Source organism: Chaetodon auriga, chromosome 23, assembly GCF_051107435.1.
Source record: "Chaetodon auriga isolate fChaAug3 chromosome 23, fChaAug3.hap1, whole genome shotgun sequence".
NCBI lineage: Eukaryota > Metazoa > Chordata > Actinopteri > Chaetodontiformes > Chaetodontidae > Chaetodon > Chaetodon auriga.
This window is the reverse complement of record NC_135096.1, coordinates 1,222,312-1,243,318: the sequence shown is the minus strand read 5'-3', so window position 1 is coordinate 1,243,318 and position 21,007 is coordinate 1,222,312. Positions and strand designations below refer to the sequence as shown.

Here is a 21,007-nt window from a genome sequence, read left to right as displayed (position 1 = left end):
TATGAGAGTTTATTTATGAATGTCTGTTTGTAAGAGAGTTTATTTACGAATGTCTGTTGGTATGACAGTTTTTTTTAACGAATGTTTGTTTGTAAGAGAGTTTATTTACGAATGTCTGTTTGTAAGCGAGTTTATTTACGAATGTTTGTTTGTATGAGAGTTTATTTACGAATGTCTGTATGTATGACAGTTTATTAACGAATGTCTGTTTGTAAGCGAGTTTATTTATGAATGCCTGTTTGTAAAAGAGTTTGTTTACGAATGTCTGTTTGTAAGAGAGTTTATTTACGAATGTCTGTTGGTATGACAGTTTATTAACGAATGTCTGTTTGTAAGCAAGTTTATTAATGAATGTCTGTTTGTAAAAGAGTTTATTTACGAATGTCTGTTTGTAAGAGAGTTTATTTACGAATGTCTGTTGGTATGACAGTTTATTTACGAATGTTTGTTTGTATGAGAGTTTATTAATGAATTTCTGTTTGTAAGAGAGTTTATTTACGAATGTCTGTTTGTAACAGAGTTTATTTATGAATGTCTGTTTGTAAGAGAGTTTATTTACGAATGTCTGTTGGTATGACAGTTTTTTTTAACGAATGTTTGTTTGTAAGAGAGTTTATTTACGAATGTCTGTTTGTAAGCGAGTTTATTTACGACTGTTTGTTTGTATGAGAGTTTATTTACGAATGTCTGTATGTATGACAGTTTATTAACGAATGTCTGTTTGTAAGCGAGTTTATTTATGAATGCCTGTTTGTAAAAGAGTTTGTTTACGAATGTCTGTTTGTAAGAGATTTTATTTACGATTGTCTGTTGGTATGACAGTTTATTAACGAATGTTTGTTTGTAAGCAAGTTTATTTATGAATGTCTGTTTGTAAAAGAGTTTATTTACGAATGTCTGTTTGTAAGAGAGTTTATTTACGAATGTCTGTTGGTATGACAGTTTATTTACGAATGTTTGTTTGTATGAGAGTTTATTAATGAATTTCTGTTTGTAAGAGAGTTTATTTACGAATGTCTGTTTGTAAGCGAGTTTATTTACGAATGTCTGTTGGTATGACAGTTTATTAACGAATGTCTGTTTGTAAGCAAGTTTATTTATGAATGTCTGTTTGTAAAAGAGTTTATTTATGAATGTCTGTTTGTAAGAGAGTTTATTTACGAATGTCTGTTGGTATGACAGTTTATTTACGAATGTTTGTTTGTATGAGAGTTTATTAATGAATTTCTGTTTGTAAGAGAGTTTATTTACGAATGTCTGTTTGTAAGCGAGTTTATTTACGAATGTCTGTTGGTATGACAGTTTATTAACGAATGTCTGTTTGTAAGCAAGTTTATTTATGAATGTCTGTTTGTAAAAGAGTTTATTTATGAATGTCTGTTTGTAAGAGAGTTTACTTACGAATGTTTGTTTGTATGAGAGTTTATTTATGAATGTCTGTTTGTATGAGAGTTTATTTATGAATGTCTGTTTGTCAGAGAGTTTATTTACGAATGTCTGTTGGTATGACAGTTTATTAACGAATGTCTGTTTGTAAGCAAGTTTATTTATGAATGTCTGTTTGTAAGAGAGTTTATTTACGAATGTGTGTTGGTATGGCAGTTTATTAACGAATGTCTGTTTGTAAGCAAGTTTATTTATGAATGTCTGTTTGTAAAAGAATTTATTTACGAATGTCTGTTTGTAAGAGAGTTTATTTACGAATGTTTGTTTGTAAGCCAGTTTATTTACGAATGTTTTTTTGTAAGAGAGTTTATTTACGAATGTCTGTTGGTATGACAGTTTATTTACGAATGTTTGTTTGTAAGAGAGTTTATTTACGAATGTCTGTTGGTATGACAGTTTATTTACGAATGTTTGTTTGTATGAGAGTTTATTTATGAATGTCTGTATGTAAAAGAGTTTATTTACGAATATCTGTTTGTAAGAGAGTTTATTTACGAATGTCTGTTTGTAAGAGAGTTTATTTACGAATGTCTGTTTGTAAGAGAGTTTATTTATGAATGTCTGTTTGTAAGAGAGTTTATTTACGAATGTCTGTTGGTATGACAGTTTATTTACGAATGTTTGTTTGTAAGAGAGTTTATTTACGAATGTCTGTTTGTAAGCGAGTTTATTTATGAATGTTACGGGCCTCAGGTGTTTGGTTCTTTTAATTTGTGTTCTTGAGCCTCTTCAGTTCAGCAGCGTGGAACCCATGACGTCACCGGGGATTCCCTTTCGCGGCGGCTCCTAATTTGGAGATGCTCTCTCTCTCCAGTCCCAGAACCGCCCCCCCTCCGTGAGTGTTCCCGACCAATCCAGTGGCTCCAGCTGGTCTCTCCTCTCCAATCCGGGCACGCGCGCACATTATAAAAAGTGTGTGCTGTCGACGCCCGGGTGCGGCTGTGATTTCAGTGATCATTTCGCCTCGTCGTGCCTCTTTGAAAAACTTGTAAAATTTAGTACTGACCGTGAGTCGATATTTTTGTTCAATTAATTGCACTGAGGCACTAGGTTTGGGAAGCTGGGCTATAGTTAGTTTATTTTGTTTTACACACATCACCGTACACCACACCACCGGCAATTTTTTGTTTGCGCATTAGGTTTATGGGTGGTGGTCCCCGTGTAATTTTTGGTTGAGGTAAGAAACAGGGCAGGCAGCTAAATTTCTTCTTTTTGTTGTTCTTGATTGGCTAGTCAATTTTGGGGTGGAATTTAAGTTAGGCGTAGCTGTGTTTTGTTTGTTTTATGATTTGCCGCCACCCGCCGCCCTCACCCTTAGTTATTTCTATATTTGGGTTTTGTTTGTTGTTGGCAATAATTGTTGTGGTGGTTTTGGTTTGCATTAAACAATAAATGGCATTCTGTCTTTTTTAACATCACGGCACCGTGTTGCTTCCCTTTTTCCCTAGCGTAATCCATCTAAGGGTCATAACAATGAATGTTTGTTTGAAAGAGAGTTTATTTACGAATGTCTGTTGGTATGACAGTTTATTTACGAATGTTTGTTTGTATGAGAGTTTATTTATGAATGTCTGTTTGTAAGAGAGTTTATTTACGAATGTCTGTTGGTATGACAGTTTATTAACGAATGTCTGTTCGTAAGCAAGTTTATTTATGAATGTCTGTTTGTAAGAGAGTTTATTTATGAATGTCTGTAAGAGAGTTTATTTACGAATGTCTGTTTGTAAGAGAGTTTATTCACGAATGTTTGTTTGTATGAGAGTTTATTTATGAATGTCTGTTTGTAAGAGAGTTTATTTACGAATGTCTGTTGGTATGACAGTTTATTAACGAATGTCTGTTTGTAAGCAAGTTTATTTATGAATGTCTGTTTGTAAAAGAGTTTATTTACGAATGTCTGTTGGTATGACAGTTTATTTATGAATGTCTGTTTGTAAGAGAGTTTATTTACGAATGTCTGTATGTATGACAGTTTATTTACGAATGTTTGTTTGTAAGAGAGTTTATTTCCGAATGTCTGTTTGTAAGAGAGTTTATTCACGAATGTTTGTTTGTATGAGAGTTTATTTATGAATGTCTGTTTGTAAGAGGTGTTTATTTACGAATGTCTGTTGGTATGACAGTTTATTTATGAATGTCTGTTTGTAAGAGAGTTTATTTACGAATGTCTGTATGTATGACAGTTTATTTACGAATGCTTGTTTGTAAGAGAGTTTATTTACGAATGTCTGTATGTATGACAGTTTATTTCCGAATGTCTGTTTGTAAGAGAGTTTATTCACGAATGTTTGTTTGTAAGAGAGTTTATTTACGAATGTCTGTTTGTAAGAGAGTTTATTCACGAATGTTTGTTTGTATGAGAGTTTATTTATGAATGTCTGTTTGTAAGAGAGTTTATTTACGAATGTCTGACAGTTTATTTACGAATGTTTGTTTGTATGAGAGTTTATTTATGAATGTCTGTTCGTACAACTGTTCATTTATGATTGGATTCACTGTGCACCTCTGTATTGCTCCTGGTGATATTATTAAAGACTGTTGACTAAACTCCTGGGTAACTGAAGTTTTTTTTATAGACTTAAGCCAGACTTGTATATGCCAGCAACAAATTCAAATATATTTCAAATTTATATTAGATTAGATTCAACTTTATTGTCATTGCACATGTCCCATTTACAGGGCAACAAAATGCAGATTGCATCTAACCGGTACATAAGCATTATCTAAATAACATGATGTGATAATATATACAAGTAGGGTATGGAATGATATTTAACTGGATGCACATGAAATTGTGATTATTTGAAGAATTATATAGTATGTGCAATAATGCAATGGAAATGATTTACAGCATACAGAATGCGGTATTAATGCACAGTAGTGCAATTGTAGATACCTTGATTTGCAAAAAAAAAATTATTATACACAGTAGGGCAAGCAGACTACCATCAGAAATACAATTACAATTAAACTTCGATTAATGTGGTAAAAAAACAACAACAACTTATTTTGCATTTTAAATGTTAATGTACATGTATTACATTGTTCAGAGGGCTTTTATTCTGAAATGCCACATCAGACTGGGCTGATTTTTGCTGGGTGTCTTCTTGAGGTGGAGTACTATCAGTCTGAAGTGGAACGGTTGAATAATAACGGGCAGTTTTTAAGAAATATGAATGTTGATATTGTACATGTATTACATTGGAATATGGGAGTTCAATGGGCTTTTATTCTGAAATGCTACATCAGACTGAGCTGATTTTTGCTGAGTGTCTTCTTGAGGTGGAGTACTATCAGTGTGAAGTGGAACGGTTGAGTAATAACGGGCAGTTTTTAAGAAATATGAATGTTAATGTACATGTAGTACAGAGATATATGACAATTCAGGGGGCTTTTATTCTGAAATGTCGCTCTTGCCGTGTTGTTTAGTATATGCGCGCACCGTTTTTCCAAGTGAGGGCTGGCTTGACCAAACGTTTCGAACTGAGGGCTGGCTTGACCTCAGTGCCATACTGAACGGCCATTCATTATATTTTACCTTCATGAAATCACCTGAAAACGATATCAGGATGCTACTATGTAACCGTACAGACCTCTACACACAGCAGAGTCTTCCGTTAATAGCTCTGCTTTTTTTTTTATGAAGAAGACGCCCTGGTACCGGGGCTCATCATAGCTTCTTTTCACACTTCTCTGTCCACAAAGCAACACACACACACACACTACTCCGCCTGTTGTAAAAATGTTGATATGTGTATAAAAATGTATGTAATATATTTGTTTAACGTGCCTTTTAGCATCAACCTCGCGATTAAACGGCTATTGTCAGAAATAGACTTTAAGTGTAAATAAACAGGTCGTCCAAGACGTGAGCCTGCACAGAGCAGGCGCATTTATTACACCTTTACATGCCTGGTGGAGATCTGCACTAAGTTTTAAATAAAGCCTAGCTATGTGCTTACCTCCTGTGTCTTGGGCCCCTCTTTGTGTATGGGCGAAGATTGTACACAGGGGCTGTGGGGCACTCCTGGGGGATGGAAGGCATGAGGTTGGCCTGGGCTGCCTGGCCTGTTGGAGGTCTGCCACGATTAAAAAGTGACCGAACTTCTTCATCAGAAGTGGTTGTCCGGTGTTGGGTAGTCCTACGGATATCTGGATTTTGGCACGCATTTGCTAATGAGTTTATCATGTCCTCGTTGCATAAAATTGCAGCAACGAGGTCCCGTGCTGACTGACTCATGTCACGTTTTGCTGCAGCAGCATCCACACATGACACGATACTAATTACAAGATGGCGGCAGTGTCTTGTTGACGTCAGTCAAGTTTCATTCAATATATTCAAGTTTCATTCAATATATTCAAAGTTTCATTCAACATATTCAAAGTTTCATTCAATATATTCAAGTTTCATTCAATATAGTCAAAGTTTCATTCAATATATTCAAGGTTTCATTCCATATATTCATGGTTCATTCAATATATTCACAGTTTGATTCAATATATTCAAAGATTAATTTCCTGAACGGCATGCCATAGTATATATATGTATGTGTGTGTGTGTGTGTGTGTGTGTGTATATATATATGTGTGTGTGTGTGTGTGTGTGTGTGTGTGTGTGTATATATATAGTTATAAGGATGGTGATGATGATATAAATGATGACCGGGATAGATTAGAGGGAAGGGTGACAAAATAAACAATAACATAGAATAAATAACAATATTAACTTCTATTCATATATTGGCCCTATTTTCTCATTTACTGCTACCACTAAAACAATTAATACTGAGAATAACACAGCTTCCATCTTTAAAGGACTGGAAGTGGAAGAAGTTCACAAAGTAAATGAGGAATCTTTTCAATCATTTTCAACAAAGTTCATTGATCAATTTATTCCAATAACCTGAAAGACTGATGTGACTGAGATCCTGCACAGACTCAACTGACTCAAGGAGACTCTCCCTCCTACAGAGGACACAGAGACACTGAGGAACCAGACCCGGACCAGGGCCAGAACCCAAAGCCAGGATAAAGAGGTTCAGTGAATGTGGTGTTGAAGTTGTGGAGGTGGATCAGTGAGTCAGAGGAGACTATGTAGAAGGACAGAGTGCCAGCAGGACAGTCCACATACACTCCTACTCTGTGAGAGACAGAGGAGGAGGAGGAGGAGGAGGAGGATGTTATTCTGTTATTGTGACAGACAGAGTAATGACCATCAGAGCAGCACAGACTCCAAGACTGATCATTCCCTCCAAACAAACACTCTCTCCTGTCTCCTTTCCTTCTGATTCTTCTGTAACTCACTGATACAAAAACCTCTCCTCTCCACTTGACCTCCCAGTAACTGCCACCAGTCAGACCAGTTCCACACAGCAGCTGAGGACACCAGTCAAACCTGTCTGGATGATCAGGATATGACTGATCCTCCTTCACATACGTCATCGTCCTCTTGTTGTCAGACAGTTTGATCCTTCTGTTCACTGTGTTTGTGTCCAGTTTGAGTTCACAGGAATCTGATGGAGAGAAGAAGAAGAAAACAGCTGCAGTTATTGATCCATCATCTGTTGATTGATGGACAGTTTGATGATGACATCAGAGATGTGAATGAGTGATGTCACAGTTTGAAGATGGCTGAATGTGCTCTGCTTTGTTTTCATCAGTCAAATTAAAGACACACTTACACTTCCTCAGACCTGCTCTCAACCATCGGACTCCAGCAGGCTCCACCCTGAAAGGAGGAGGGGGGTCAGAGCAGCACGTCCTCTTTCAGCATGCAAACATGGACGTTACACAACTCTCATACACACAAACACAACATGTTGATCCGGCCTGCTTCTCCCTGCTGCCCCTAAACCTCTTCAGCTCTGCTCAGACACTGACAGCGACACTGATTCTCTCTCATCATTAAATCTGCCTTCATCAGCTCATTTCCTCATTTCAATCTGTTGCTGACTTCTATTCAAAGCTGCTTCACTCATTGATCGCTCTCTCGCTCTCCCACCTGTGATGATCAATAATCAGTCTGACTTTGTCTTCACTGAACAAACCAACAGAGCTTTAATCATTGATTATTGGACACGGTTCTCCTCGTCATGTCCCATATGTGACCATGCTTCATGTGTTCATTAGAAGTGTGAATACTGTCAATAAATTCAATATCTGAGACAAGTCATCATGACTCTGTTGTGGGGAAATCTTTTCATGTCAAACTTCCTGAAGTTCACCAGAACAAGAAGAGCCACTTGATGTCTGCACATGGAAATATTTACAAGCCATGTTTGCTGTGAAGACCATGATCAGTCCAATTGTTCTCCACTGATGAAGGAACAGTCCAACATTTTGAGAAAAACACTTGAATGAAGCATCTCAAAAGTCCTGCTCTGTCTTGTGGTTGTCAGGTTCCAGCAGTTTGAACTAAATAGAACTGCTTTGGACTTATTGGAAGCTTGTTTTTATGTCTTTTGAGGACAAAAAGGACATTTGTCAAACTGACAGACAGTTCTTTTTCCATGCAGAGATCTGTCCAAACTGCATCAATTATGACCAACAGGTCATTATCATGTGTGTTCCTGGAGATGTTCTCCTTGAGACCTCCAACACAAATATGTCCTTTTCATGTTCAACCAGTGTTTATGTTATGATCAAAGGACAAAGGTTTCCTACATGTGTGATTGTTCATGTCTCACTCACATCCACCATCAACCAAAAAGACAGACAACACGTTTCCAGCTCTTCCTCCTCTTTCACACTGACTGACTGTGGCTGCAGCAGCCTCTTCATACCTGAGAGTGTCCAGTCTGCAGTGAGGATCCTCCAGTCCAGCAGACAGCAGCTTCACTCCTGAGTCTCCTGGATGATTGTAGCTCAGATCCAGCTCTCTCAGATGGGAGGGGTTGGATCTCAGAGCTGAGGCCAGAGAAGTACAGCCTTCCTCTGTGATTAGACAGCCAGATAGCCTGAAAACACACAGAACAACACACATGGAAGATCATCTGAGGGTCCTGCTGTGTCCGTCAAATCATTGCTCTCAAAATGCAGAGATCTGATCACGTGGGAGGATTTTACACACAACACATAATAATTCTCAACAGTTTCTGTGTTTTAGGTTAACGACTTCACACTCGACACTTCACTTCCTGAGGTCCTCAGTGACACCTTTGTGGTAATTAATCATGACTGAATCAGGAATAAAGTGACGTCCACTAATCACATGTCACAAGTCACATGAGAAAACCTAAATGAGGATTTCCATCTCAGGCAGACTTAAATAATAAAAGGTACACTGAGAGAAAAAAAAAATCAGCCAATCAATGTGTGTATATGTCAAATGTGTGGATTTCTGAGGTTAAAGAAAGACGTCAACGTTTTCACAACAAACAGTAACTTGATCTGACCTGAGAGTTTCCAGTGCACAGTGTGGACTCTCCAGTCCAGCAGACAGCAGCTTCACTCCTGAATCCTGCAGGTTGTTGTTACTCAGGTCCAGCTCTCTCAGACTGGAGGACTGGGATCTGAGGACTGAGGACAGAACTTCACAGCTTCTCTCTGAGAGGTTACAGCCACTCAGTCTGAAGAAGAAGAAGAAAAAGAACATTTATTTCAAAATGTTGAGTCTCTTCTCAGCGTGCGTTCAAATCTTTGCTGTTCCATCATAAACATGTTGTAGATGTGACAATAAATCATCACTGAATCAGGAATAAACAGACATCCAGAAACCAACGTCACATGATATAAAAAATGAATCTGGGAGAAAATGAGGCTTGATATTTTGAGTTTTTGTGAAATGATGTTCAGAAATAATTTCACAGCCTTCAGTTGAACATTGTCTTTTGTGTGAATGTGAAAAAATAGTATGCACGAATCTGAATGTGTGAGTTTGATTGAAAAAATCTCACAAATGAAAGTTTAGCTGTAGAAATATTTTTCCATGTTTGAAAAGGTTTTGTGCAAACAGATAATCTGAATATACTTCAGATATTTTCAGCAGTGAAGTTTCAGAGTCTGAGAGACTGAAACACAAATTTCCTATCTTTGTGAGTGACACTGAAGTTTCAGCTACAAGTTCACTGAGCTGGTAGGAAATAATTCACTGAGCATCTCTCAGTCCACGCAGGCGTCCATTCATTGTCCTCATGTCTGTAAGAACACAGCTGTGCTGCTGTTCCACTGACTGAAAGCTCAGAGTTGTGTGATATATTCAGAGGAACAGTTTGAGTCAGCCATAGAGGCTATGTTCTGTGGAGCTCTGGTTGTGTCTGTGGTTTAGGCTGTCACAATCCCTCCTGATGGCCACACACATCAAGCACCACTTTGCTTCATTCTCTGGCGAGCTGGACCCAGACCCAGCTCTGAGACTGGACCAGCACCTGCCAACAGCAGCCTGTCCAGCCATTGGATGGACCCTGCAGTTGCCATCTTCCCTGATGAGTCCTCTCTCTCTGGTCAAAACAAACCCTGCCCACACCTGACCTGCTCCAGACGAGGTTCTGTTCACAGTTTCAGACTGAACTTTAATTCTTCTCCTGATGGTTTTCTCTATGAGGATCAAGACTCTCAGCTGAGTGAATACGTTCTGTCTGCAGACCTGCTGAGCCAGACGTTCAAAGCCGTGTGACCACAGCAGAGCAAACCTGATGCTTCATGTTGTTTTCAGCCACAGGTTTGCTTCAGGTCACATTAACACTTGAAATCTGACTCAGCAGATCTTCAACACACTAAAAAAAAAATGATGAAGGTACAGAATCTAGAGACCACTTTGAATTCTGGTTTTATGTTTGGTCCTGATTTACTGCCAGTTTCATTTGACACTGCTGGTACTGCAGCTATTAGAACATCTGATGAGTCTATTGGCATTTATCATTGGCTCGTAGTTTTCTGTCAGCATGTCTCTCTTGTCTTATTTGCAGGGACAGTGTTAATGAACCAAACATCTCTTCTTGCAGGAATCTGCACAGAGGCTGATGAAGGAAACCTCAGTGAACAAATAAAGCTGTTTTGTCAAACTTACATTGTAGTTCATCCTCCAGAGCTACACGTGATACAGCCTCTATGCTTGTCAATACAAACAGTAACTTGATCTGACCTGAGAGTTTCCAGTGCACAGTGTGGACTCTCCAGTCCAGCAGACAGCAGCTTCACTCCTGAATCCTGCAGGTTGTTGTTACTCAGGTCCAGCTCTCTCAGACTGGAGGACTGAGATCTGAGGACTGAGGACAGAACTTCACAGCTTCTCTCTGAGAGGTTACAGCCACTCAGTCTGAAGAAGACACAGGAAGGAAGCAAACAGTAAGTTAGATATCAGAGTTTTTACTGATGAATAAACTTCACTATCTCTGTACTTACAGAGCTTTGTTGGAGGGTTTGACCACTGGCAGCAGCCTCAGAAGAGTCTTCTCTGATGCAGAGAATTTCTTGAGGTCAAACACGTCCAGATCTTTTTCTGATGACACTAAGATGAAGACCAGAGCTGACCACTGAGCAGGAGACAGTTCATCTGTGGAGACACTTCCTGAACTCAAGGACTGTTGGATCTGATCCACCAGAGAACGATCATTCAGTTCATTCAGACAGTGGAACAGATTGATGCTTTTCTCTGCAGAGGGAGTCTCTTCAATCTTCTTCTTGATGTACTCGACTGTTACCTGATTGGACTTTGAGCCACTTCCTGTCTGTGTCAGCAGACCTCGTAGGAGAGTCTGATTGGTCTGCAGGGAAAGTCCCAGGAGGAATCGGAGGAACAAGTCCAGGTGTCCATTTGGACTCTGTAAGGCCTTGTCCACAGCATTCTGGTGTAGCTGTGTTAGTTCATGTTCTCTGTCTCTAAAGACTTTAGACCACCAGGAGGTTGCTTGTTCTTCTGACGGCAGATTGACTCCAGACTTGATGAAGGTCAGATGGACATGAAGAGCAGCCAGAAACTCCTGAACACTCAGATGGACGAAGCAGAACACCTTGTCCTGGTACAGTCCTCTCTCCTCCTTGAAGATCTGTGTGAACACTCCTGAGTACACTGAGGCTGCTCTGATATCGATGCCACACTCTGTCAGGTCTGATTTGTAGAAGATCAGGTTTCCTTTCTGCAGCTGCTCAAAAGCCAGTTTACCCGGAGACTCAATCATCTTCCTGCTCTCTGGAGTCCACTGAGGATCTGACTCAGCTCCTCCATCATACTTCATGTTTTTCACTTTGGACTGAACCACCAGGAAGTGGATGTACATCTGAGTCAGGGTCTTGGGCAACTCTCCTTCCTCTCTGGTCTTCATCACATCCTCCAGAACTGTAGCAGTGATCCAGCAGAAGACCGGGATGTGGCACATGATGTGGAGGCTTCGTGATGTCTTGATGTGGGAGATGATTCTGTTGGCCTGCTCCTTGTTTCTGAACCTCTTCCTGAAGTACTCCTCCTTCTGTTCATCAGTGAACCCTCTGACCTCTGTCACCATGTCAACACACTCAGGAGGGATCTGATTGGCTGCTGCAGGTCGTGTGGTTATCCAGAGGCGAGCAGAGGGAAGCAGGTTCCTCCTGATGAGGTTTGTCAGTACCACATCCACTGAGGTGGACTCTGTAACATCAGTCAGGATCTCATTGTAGTGGAAGCCCAGAGGAAGTCGACACTCATCCAGACCGTCAAGGATGAACAAAACCCTGAACTCATCAAACCTGCAGATTCCTGCTTCTTTGGTTTCAGGGAAGAAGTGATGAACAAGTTCCACCAAGCTGAGCTTTTTCTCTCTCAGCACATTCAGCTCTCTGAAAGTGAATGGAAACATGAACTGTATGTCCTGGTGGGCTTTGTCTTCAGCCCAGTCCAGAGTGAACTTCTGTGTTAAGACCGTCTTCCCAATGCCAGCCACTCCCTTTGTCATCACTGTTCTGATTGGTTCATCTCGTCCAGGTGGTTTAAAGATGTCTTCTTGTCTGATTGTGGTTTCTGGTCCGTGTGGTTTCCTGGATGCTTTTTCAATCTGTCTGACCTCATGTTCATCATTGACCTGTCCAGTCCCTCCCTCTGTGATGAAGAGCTCTGTGTAGATCTGATTCAGGAAGGTCCGCTTTCCTGCTTTAGCGATCCCCTCAAACACACACTGGAACTTCTCCTTCAGGTTAGATTTAAGTTGACGCCGACAAACTGGAGCAAAAAGTTCTGAATGAAGAAACAACAAATAAATCAATAAGTGATTGATAAAGTTCAGATGAGAATTTAATGTCCTTGTCTGAACATATTTTGGTTCATCTGTTGAGACATCAGTGAATGTTCCACTGATCCAGCCGTTAAACCTTTAGAGAAATCCTCTTACTGCTCTGCAGACGCTCAGCCAGCTCCTCCTTCATTCTCCTCAGGAAGTGCAGCGTGATCTTCAGAAATGCCTCGCTGCTCCTCCTCTGCTCTTCATGATCATACTCATCCTCCCCCTGACTCTCTAAGCATTCTAGGTCATCTGAACTCAGAACCGTCTTGATCTTCTTCAGCTCGTTCCTCACAAAAGAGACAATGTTCTCCTCCAGCAGCTGGAACAGAAGATTATATGAATGGCACAAACTGAAATCATGGAAACAAACATCAGATCCATGTTGGACAGACTGACGGTCCAATGGTCTAAAAAGTGCAGCGTGGAGATTATTGTGAACAGAACAGATGTGAAAGCAGCTGTTGTACATGTACAGACCAGAAATATGGAGTCCAGGTGAGTTTGATGCTGCTGGGCAGACTGACCACTGGGAACCTCTGAGCTCTCCTGGTGGACTCTGTGGAGGAATCATGAAGAATTAGCTCACATCATGTCCGTCCACACAGAGACAAACACCAGCTGAAGGTCCTTTGAGCTGAAATGTTGATTCCAACATTGAATCAGATGGTTTCCACTGACATTAAAGTGTTGCTCATATCACTGCTGATCCCACCGTGAATCAACAGTCCAGTCTGCATTTCTGTGCAGCTTTCACTTTACTGTGTTGGTTCACCAGCTTGTCTGGTTGAGTCCCTCCAGTTCTCATTGACCCCTATAATACTGTGGACAGCATCACACAGCTCACACAAGCTAACTGGATGCTACCTGTCCAGCACAAATTGGCAGTGAGTCACAATAAAGTGAGTGAAACATGAGAAAAGCAAAGAGAGAAGCAGAGAATACTGGATCAAAGCAAAGCTGAGGGTGATTTCACATCCAGCTGTGTTTCAAATGAAAGCTGGAACGTTCTTCTCTGGACTACATGAAGGAAACAGGTGCAGCTGTTGCTCATAGAAGTTGTTCTGGCTCTTTCTTTTATTCTTGGACAACATGTATTTGTTCTTGTTCACTTGTTGGACACACAACACATATTTGAGCTTTGTCTCCTCTCTGAGCTCCTGCAGCCTTTAGTTACCCATAACACCCTTCTTTGCGTCAGACGTTTTCACAGAGGCACAACTCCAGCCTGATGTGAGGCGCCATGATGCTGCCGTCAGTGTCGTTCTTGACTTTGTGAATCCATCAGCAGCATCAATCACAAACAGACTGTGTGTTTCCTCAGACTCTCTGTGTTGCTTCATTCTGTGTGACAGCAGCTGATCTCAGTCCAGCTGTTATCACTGACATGTTTGTGTTTGTGTTGTCACATGACTGAAAACCACAACATGTTGATTTGATGGAGGAACTCAGTGGAATCAGGGTTAGCCTTCGTTAGCATCTGTTAGCCTCAATCAAGTCACTGTTTTATACTCATGCAGTCATCAGTCAGAAGGTGTGTGTGGAGGAAATGTTCAACTGGAGTCAAGAGTTGAAGACTGGTTATACTGGGCAGCTTCCACATGTGAGGATATAAACGAATGAGAAGAAGAACGATGCTGAAAATAAACAAACAGGTTTAAAAAAAACTTCTCTGATAAATAACAGTTCAAACAAGAATCTGTAATATTTTAATGTTATTAAGAGTTTACCTCTTTGCAGCAGACGGTCGATCTCCTTTAAACTCAATGAGGCGACCCATCGACCGTTCACTCTTCAAGGACACACAGCTGGGTCCAGGTACAGAGTCAGATTCACGTCCAGGTCCAGGTCCAGGTCCAGGTCCAGGTCCAGCAGAGGCTCTTCTCCCATAGACCCTGTCAGACACAGAGGAAGAACACCAGGGATGGAAATGGACTTTTTCTTCTTCAGACTCAGAAGCTGCTGGAGAAACTAGCAGCTATCAACAAGAAAAGGATCAACACACCAAAGTTCAATCAAACATGAAGCTGAATGATTTCAGATTTCAGTTTCAGATTTCTTAGCAGATTTTACTGTGATTGACAGACAACATACTAAACTGTGGAGTCCATCAGCACCGACTCTGTTGGTCTGTTTTCTAACGTTTGCATCACGAGACTCAGCACAAATATCCTGACTCTTATTTAGAGACGATGGTCACTGAAGCATTTTAGTCCAACATTCAAAGAGGAAGTTTGATGGTAAAGAGACTTTGGAAGGTCCCCACTGGATTTGTGCTGAAGCCTCATATTATCCTCAGCTTTCAGTGTCCACATGTGGACATGTCAGTGCTGTTTAGGGACAGACTGGACAAATGTCCTCTAACACTAATCTAGCTCTAACCTTCATCATCATTCTAGGACAACATGAACATTAGAAGGACAACTGGTCAGACTGGATTTAATGAGGACAAACATCAGCAGTGGACAACATGAGGAGGACATATGGACATTTCAGGTCAAATTGTCCAACACGAGTTTAATACTGAGAACAACTTACTGTCTGTCAGAGACATGTTGCTGTTTAAAATTAAAGAGGCGACCCTTTGACTGGTCACTCCTGAAGGACACACAGCTGGGTCCAGGTCCAGGTCCAGGTCCAGGTCCAGGTCCAGGTCCAGGTCCAGGTCCAGGTCCAGCAGAGTCTGGTGGGTCCTGCTGCTCTGGCCTTCAACACAACACACACAGAGCTTTGAGTGTGAATAACGATGGTGGAGAGATTCGAGTGCTCTGACATGGAGACGAGTCCTGGACAGTCAGAGATCCTGGTCTCACCTCTGAGCTTCGGTCTGGCCGTCATCGTCCCCACACAGACTGGTTTTAGAGGGACGGACTCCCTCCTCTCTGTCCTCACACCGATTCATGCTGCTGAACTCACGTCAGCTCACACACACTTTGATCTGGAGAGGAAACACAAATCATTCATGTGCACATCAGCTGAATTCATCCTTTCGTGGTTTCTCCTGTCCTAATATGAGCTGCTCCTCCTCTGATTGGCTGTTATCTCGTCTTTCATATCAGTGTCAGCTGAATGCGGTCAGACAGCAGTGTGAGGCCGAGCTGCTGTACTTCTATCAGTCCACTAGATGGCGCCGTGAAGCTGCAGTGGAGTGAACACACACTTGATGCCTGGACGACATCCACTGACACACACTGACTGAATCTGACAGGAAGCTTCAGTTTGTGGAATATTCAGTAAATTCAACATGACTGAAAGTTTCTTTATGGCTGAACGATCCTCAATATTAATAAAGTGGTCGTGACGTAAAAGTGGACCGACTGTGACAAAGTGTCTCCAGATGATTGTGATGGACCTCAGCTCGACATGTTCGTCAGGTTTCACATTGAGAATTGTTCTTGACATTTTACTGCATTCGTGGATTTTACATTGAATTATTCTGCTCTGTTGTTCTTCTTTTGCACAAAACCACCATCACCTTTGCACTGCCCTCACTCCCACTGTCTCAGGTTTTGCAGTATAACTTGTATATTACGCTCATACTGTACATGATTATCTGTGTATATGTGTATGTATATATATGTACTGTATCTTCCTGTCAATCTAACTTAGTTTTCCTTTTTATTTCTTTTGTGATAATGTTCTAAACTTTGCTCTGTTTCAGTGTTTTATTCTCGTGTCAAATCTTTGAATATATTTGTATCTGTGTTCTGTGTGTTCAGTGTGGAGGAGTTGTAACTGCATTTCATTCGTCATTCCTGTTATAAAGACAATGAAGCTGAGTGCTGAACCTTGATAAGGAGCCCAAGTCCACAGAGGCAGCGTGATGATTAAACTGAGATCAAAAATGAAGCTTCACTTCACACAAACTAATGTGGCAGCAACAAATATTAGATTTCACCTGTGAGAACAAAGTCCATCAGAACGGCTCCTTGAACAGTTAGATTACTGGATTATTGTATCACTGATGGGTAATGAGTACTTTAATGTTGGAGTTGGTCAACGCGGAGCAACTTTTATCTGTTTTATCGATTTTAGGAAGTTTAACGGACTGATCATTTGTTTTGATTTAAAGTCTTAATTTGAAAAGTCACAAAATGAAGTAAAAGTCAAATATTTATGGAGTAGAAATAATCAAACAAAATACAAGTCCTTCTAGACTGTACTTAACTGCAGTACTTGAGTAAATTAGTTTCTTTCCACCACTGAGAGATCCTTTCAAAATAAAAGCCTGTCTCAATCAAGCCCTCTCAGGTCATATTAAAACAGGAATCTTTGATTTGATTCTTGATCACATTGAAGCACAAAGTGAGAAAAAGAAGTGACACTCGTTGCTGTTGGAGGAGAGTTCAGAGCTCTGACAGCTCATTTAGTGACACAGTTACAGATTGAATTGAGAAATAAAAGGTTTCAGCTCCTCACAGCCCTCTGAATGCTCCTTCCTGCTGTCTCCACATCAACAATTGATGATCAACTTGCTCTGCTTCTGCTCTTATTCCAGCGTTTACATTCACAAACATCCACACAACATGGCCGATGTTTTTAACGGAGCTGCTTTCAGCTCCTTCGTCCAGAGTTCACAATTAAACTCAGAGTTTGGAGAAACAATGGATGGAGCTGCAGATCGATGCCGTTTGTGCTGAAGCTAAGCTAACCACAGCTTGACTAAAAAACACCTGAAACGAGTTACTTTACCTTCAGCTGGAGCTTCAGAGGAGAAAACAAACTGCGACACACCGAAGGCATAAAATGAAAGTAAACTTTAAACAGTCGTCCAACTGGAGAAACCAGTTTACACCAACAAGAGTGATCAAACTGTCTGACAAGCCCGAATTTGCAGGTCTGTTTGAAGCTGCTTCGTTGGTTTGGGATGCTTCAGCTACAAAGACAGCTGGTCCAGCTGCTTCTGCTGATGATCGCAATCAGACGACATGACAGAGTCGGTCAGTGGGTTATTTTAGCTGTTTAGCAGCAAAAGGAACGGAGCTGCAGACGTCAGATGGAGTCAATGGAATTCATGATATGAATCAAAGATGAACAAAGCAATGAACAGCTGAAAAAGACCCTCTCCTCTTAGGAGACTTGGCTAAAATGCTGCTTTACTGTGACTCTACAAGTGATTGAAGTTTACAGGTTTGTGAGATTTGGGGTCTCATCAAACACACTTGTGGCTGTCTGATTGGACTTTTGTCCAATGTTGTCAGGAAGGAAGCATGTTAGCGCCATCGTGTCTTCCATTGGAATTCATTTCTGTGTTAATGACTCAGGATGATGAGACATCTTTGCTCTTTCTTGTCTGTTACCTCTGAAAGAACATTTCTGCACCCCGAGTGATAAAAAGCACCTTTATATCCAGGTACAACAATGCACCTGCTGCAAAGGTGCTGAACTGTTAGCCAATGAGCTACAGCTGGAGCCACACGCCATGTTGTTGTGTCAGTTTTCAACACACGTGTGGAGCACCGATTTACAGATTTAAAGAGGAGGCTTCAAATTCTGAGCGTAACACGCAGAAAATGAACAGGATATTAATTCTACATCAAACACATTCAGGAAATTCAAATGTGGGATGCTTTTCAACTCCTTCCAGGAACTCCATGACAATAAAAACATGAATTGAAAAATTACAGCTTGAAAACAATCAGTTAATGAGTTACTTCACTGCATTTTTACTGGCAGCAAATCAGGATTCGTCAGCGTGACGCTGGAGCCTCCTGGGTTCAAGCCCTGAAGTGTGAAAGGTTTGGATGATTTGCAGCAGCAACATGAAGACAGTTTCCAAAGATGAGATGTTTCAGATGCCCAGGCAGCACACTCGCTGCATCAGCTGTTTTTATCAAAAGGGGTTTTGACAGGAAGGTTTAAATGTGCAGCAGCATGAAGAGCATGAGACACGAGGAAGTCTGAAATGGGAACAAACTATTCTGGATGGAAAACAAACTCAGTTTATATGATGGCTTCATCTTAATCTTAGTTCTTAGTTTAGTCGTAATAATAAAAATCTGGTATGGACTTAATCTGTATGTGATGACCCACTGAAGACATCATTTCATCATATTAAAAGTTAATCAAACAGGACATTCATTTTTTAGTTTATCCATATTTTTTCTGGATAAATCCAACAAATTTACCTTGAAAGTTCCCTGTAAACAGAGAGGTGGACTTTATGGGTGCACTTAGCGTCTATTTTTCAAACTACGCTCATTAAAAGAAGAAGCAAAGAAAACACTAACACAGCTGACCAAGTCTACAAAATCCAAGCTTTAAATCAAGCATGTCTGCAGGAGACGGTTCATTCCTGAATCCAAGCAGTCGTTTAGTGTTGGTGTATTTACGTGAGGTGGACCGTCAGTACTGCAGGACAGTCCAGACGCCTCATCTCCCACAGTGATGGTCCATCTGTCCTCTGAAGACAGACATCAGGAGGTTCAGTCTGTCCCTGAAGTCCATTCCTGCATTGCATAAAAAGAACAACACTAAAAGTCACTGCAGCTCGTTCAGACTCAAAACTCCTTCACAGACTGAATGACCTCAACTGGAAATGTTTATTTTACAGTGGCAGCAATTTCATGACACGGTCGAGACGTCTTTATGTGTCTTCAGACGCTCATTTTGTCCACGTTCACGTGAAAATCAACAGACACCAACATGGATTTCTGTTGTCAAAAGACAGAAAACGCTCAGATTGCGACAGATAACAACAGCGACATGTTTTTACACCACCAACAGCTGGAGGCAGTAAAAACACATCAACATTACTCCAGTATCCAGAGAGAAATCTCGTCCATCGTCCTTGTGAGTGTCCTGGACTCTCAGATCACTGCATCGTACAGATGGTCCCAACATTGAGACAGCACCTGAAGAGGACTAAACCATCCAGGACCACAGGAAGGTGATGGACTCCAGAAGCAACTGACATGCTCCAGGATGCATGGAGTGTCACGACTGGGAGTCTCAGAGAATCCATGAGGACAACAACAACAACATATATCAACATATACAAAACAGCAGGTCTGTGCTTCAACACCTTCTACACCAGGTGTGAGAGGTCCCCGACCACAAACTCTGATGGCCCACTGTCCCCCCACTGAGGGTTCTGCATGATGCCAGAGCCAGACAGCAGGCCAGGAGGACAGTGGCAGTGGTTTGACTCTAAAGTTCTGGCCATCTCTGACACATCGGACCTGTATTGATAATGGAATCATTTACATTAACGCTGCAGCAAGCCTGTCTTTATTTCTGATGGTTCACACTGGACTCGTTTCAGGAACTGAAGAGAAAATCAATCAGTGTCTTCAAAAACTCTGGATGTGCTCATTTCTGCCTGCGACTGAGCTTTAAACACAGTTTTCTTCAAACCAATGAAAACATGGTGTGAAGCTGTGAGAATATTTGAAGGTGTTCCAGTTAAAGACCAGCAGAGACGGACGCCTGTTTCAATAAAGCTTCATGAACAGAAAGAAGACAAACATCAACATCCAGCAGCAACTCTTCAAAGTCAACCATCACAATGAAAATCCACACAAACCATCAGCAGCACAGACTGCTGCAGCCACCAGAGGGCAGCATCACACTGAGCTTCACAGGCTCACCTGGTCAGTGGCCAGATCACCACGCAGGAGTTCTGGGTCCTGAAGTTCAAATCAAAGACCGGAGACAAAGGAAGGAACTGAGCTGAAACTGTAAAGATCAGGCCCTTTAAGGTCATCTCATGTGTTTTCATCCCATGATCTTTAACCTACATGAATGTCTTTCATAGCCTAGAGTCATAAGGATAACATGACTGGTGAGAGCCACTTCTCCACTTCTCATCACAAAAAGGCAGGTGGCACTCTGGTTGTTGACAGTCTTGTCTCCTCTTCTCTGTTTGTGATGTCCATTACATTTAGATACGCGCTTCACACAACACAATCTCATACAGGTTGTTTATCACATGTCCAGAACAAGATATGGTATGCCCAGGCCTTGGGAACTGACCAATTATATTCTGTAACGTATATCTGATTATTGTACAGGGTTTGGTCAAACCCAACATGATAAATGTGAATTTTTGTCTGACAACTATGCTCATTCTGGCGGAGATCCTGTGGGAGCTCTGTCAGTCTGAGACCAGCGCTGTATTACTTTATATGTGACCTCAATAAAAACTTTGACTGTGAACTGAAGATTGCTTCGGACCGTTCTTGGGCTTTCAACGAAGAACCGGGCGAACAGACTGAGGATCTGAAAGAGTCGCAGGGATGCACTTGTTGTCCGCCAGCTGCGTGTGTGTCCTCCTCATCGCCGCGCTCCTCCTCCAAGTGAGCGGTTTGGAGACTGTTACAGGCCTGTATGGAGAAATGCTCGAGATCCCGTGAAACATTGGAGCCATAAAA

At 41.2% G+C, this 21,007-nt stretch overlaps 1 protein-coding gene across 1 annotated transcript; it reads right to left on the bottom strand.

Moving 5' to 3' along the window:
• Positions 1 to 5,284: 5,284 nt before the first annotated feature.
• On the bottom strand, positions 5,285 to 17,858 carry LOC143316303 (uncharacterized). Its single transcript, XM_076724188.1, has 8 exons — positions 17,798 to 17,858; positions 14,458 to 14,530; positions 8,841 to 9,014; positions 8,229 to 8,402; positions 7,128 to 7,174; positions 6,586 to 6,959; positions 5,409 to 5,525; positions 5,285 to 5,320 (listed from the first exon to the last, which is right to left on the bottom strand). The coding sequence occupies exons 1-8, from the start codon at positions 17,856 to 17,858 to the stop codon at positions 5,285 to 5,287; spliced, it is 1,056 nt and encodes a 351-aa protein (XP_076580303.1).
• Positions 17,859 to 21,007: the final 3,149 nt, after the last annotated feature.

What these genes read in the sequence shown, in the direction of transcription:
- LOC143316303 (XM_076724188.1), bottom strand. Translation starts at nt 17,858, where the DNA reads ATGGCGCTAACATGCTTCCTTCCTGACAACATTGGACAAAAGTCCAAT. An exon ending in GTCCAATCAGACAGCCACAA is followed by an intron (nt 14,531 to 17,797) that starts GTGTGTTTGATG and finishes TGTGTCTGACAG; the next exon opens with GGTCTATGGGAGAAGAGCCT. An exon ending in GAGAGCAGGTCTGAGGAAGT is followed by an intron (nt 6,960 to 7,127) that starts GTAAGTGTGTCT and finishes TCTCTCCATCAG; the next exon opens with ATTCCTGTGAACTCAAACTG.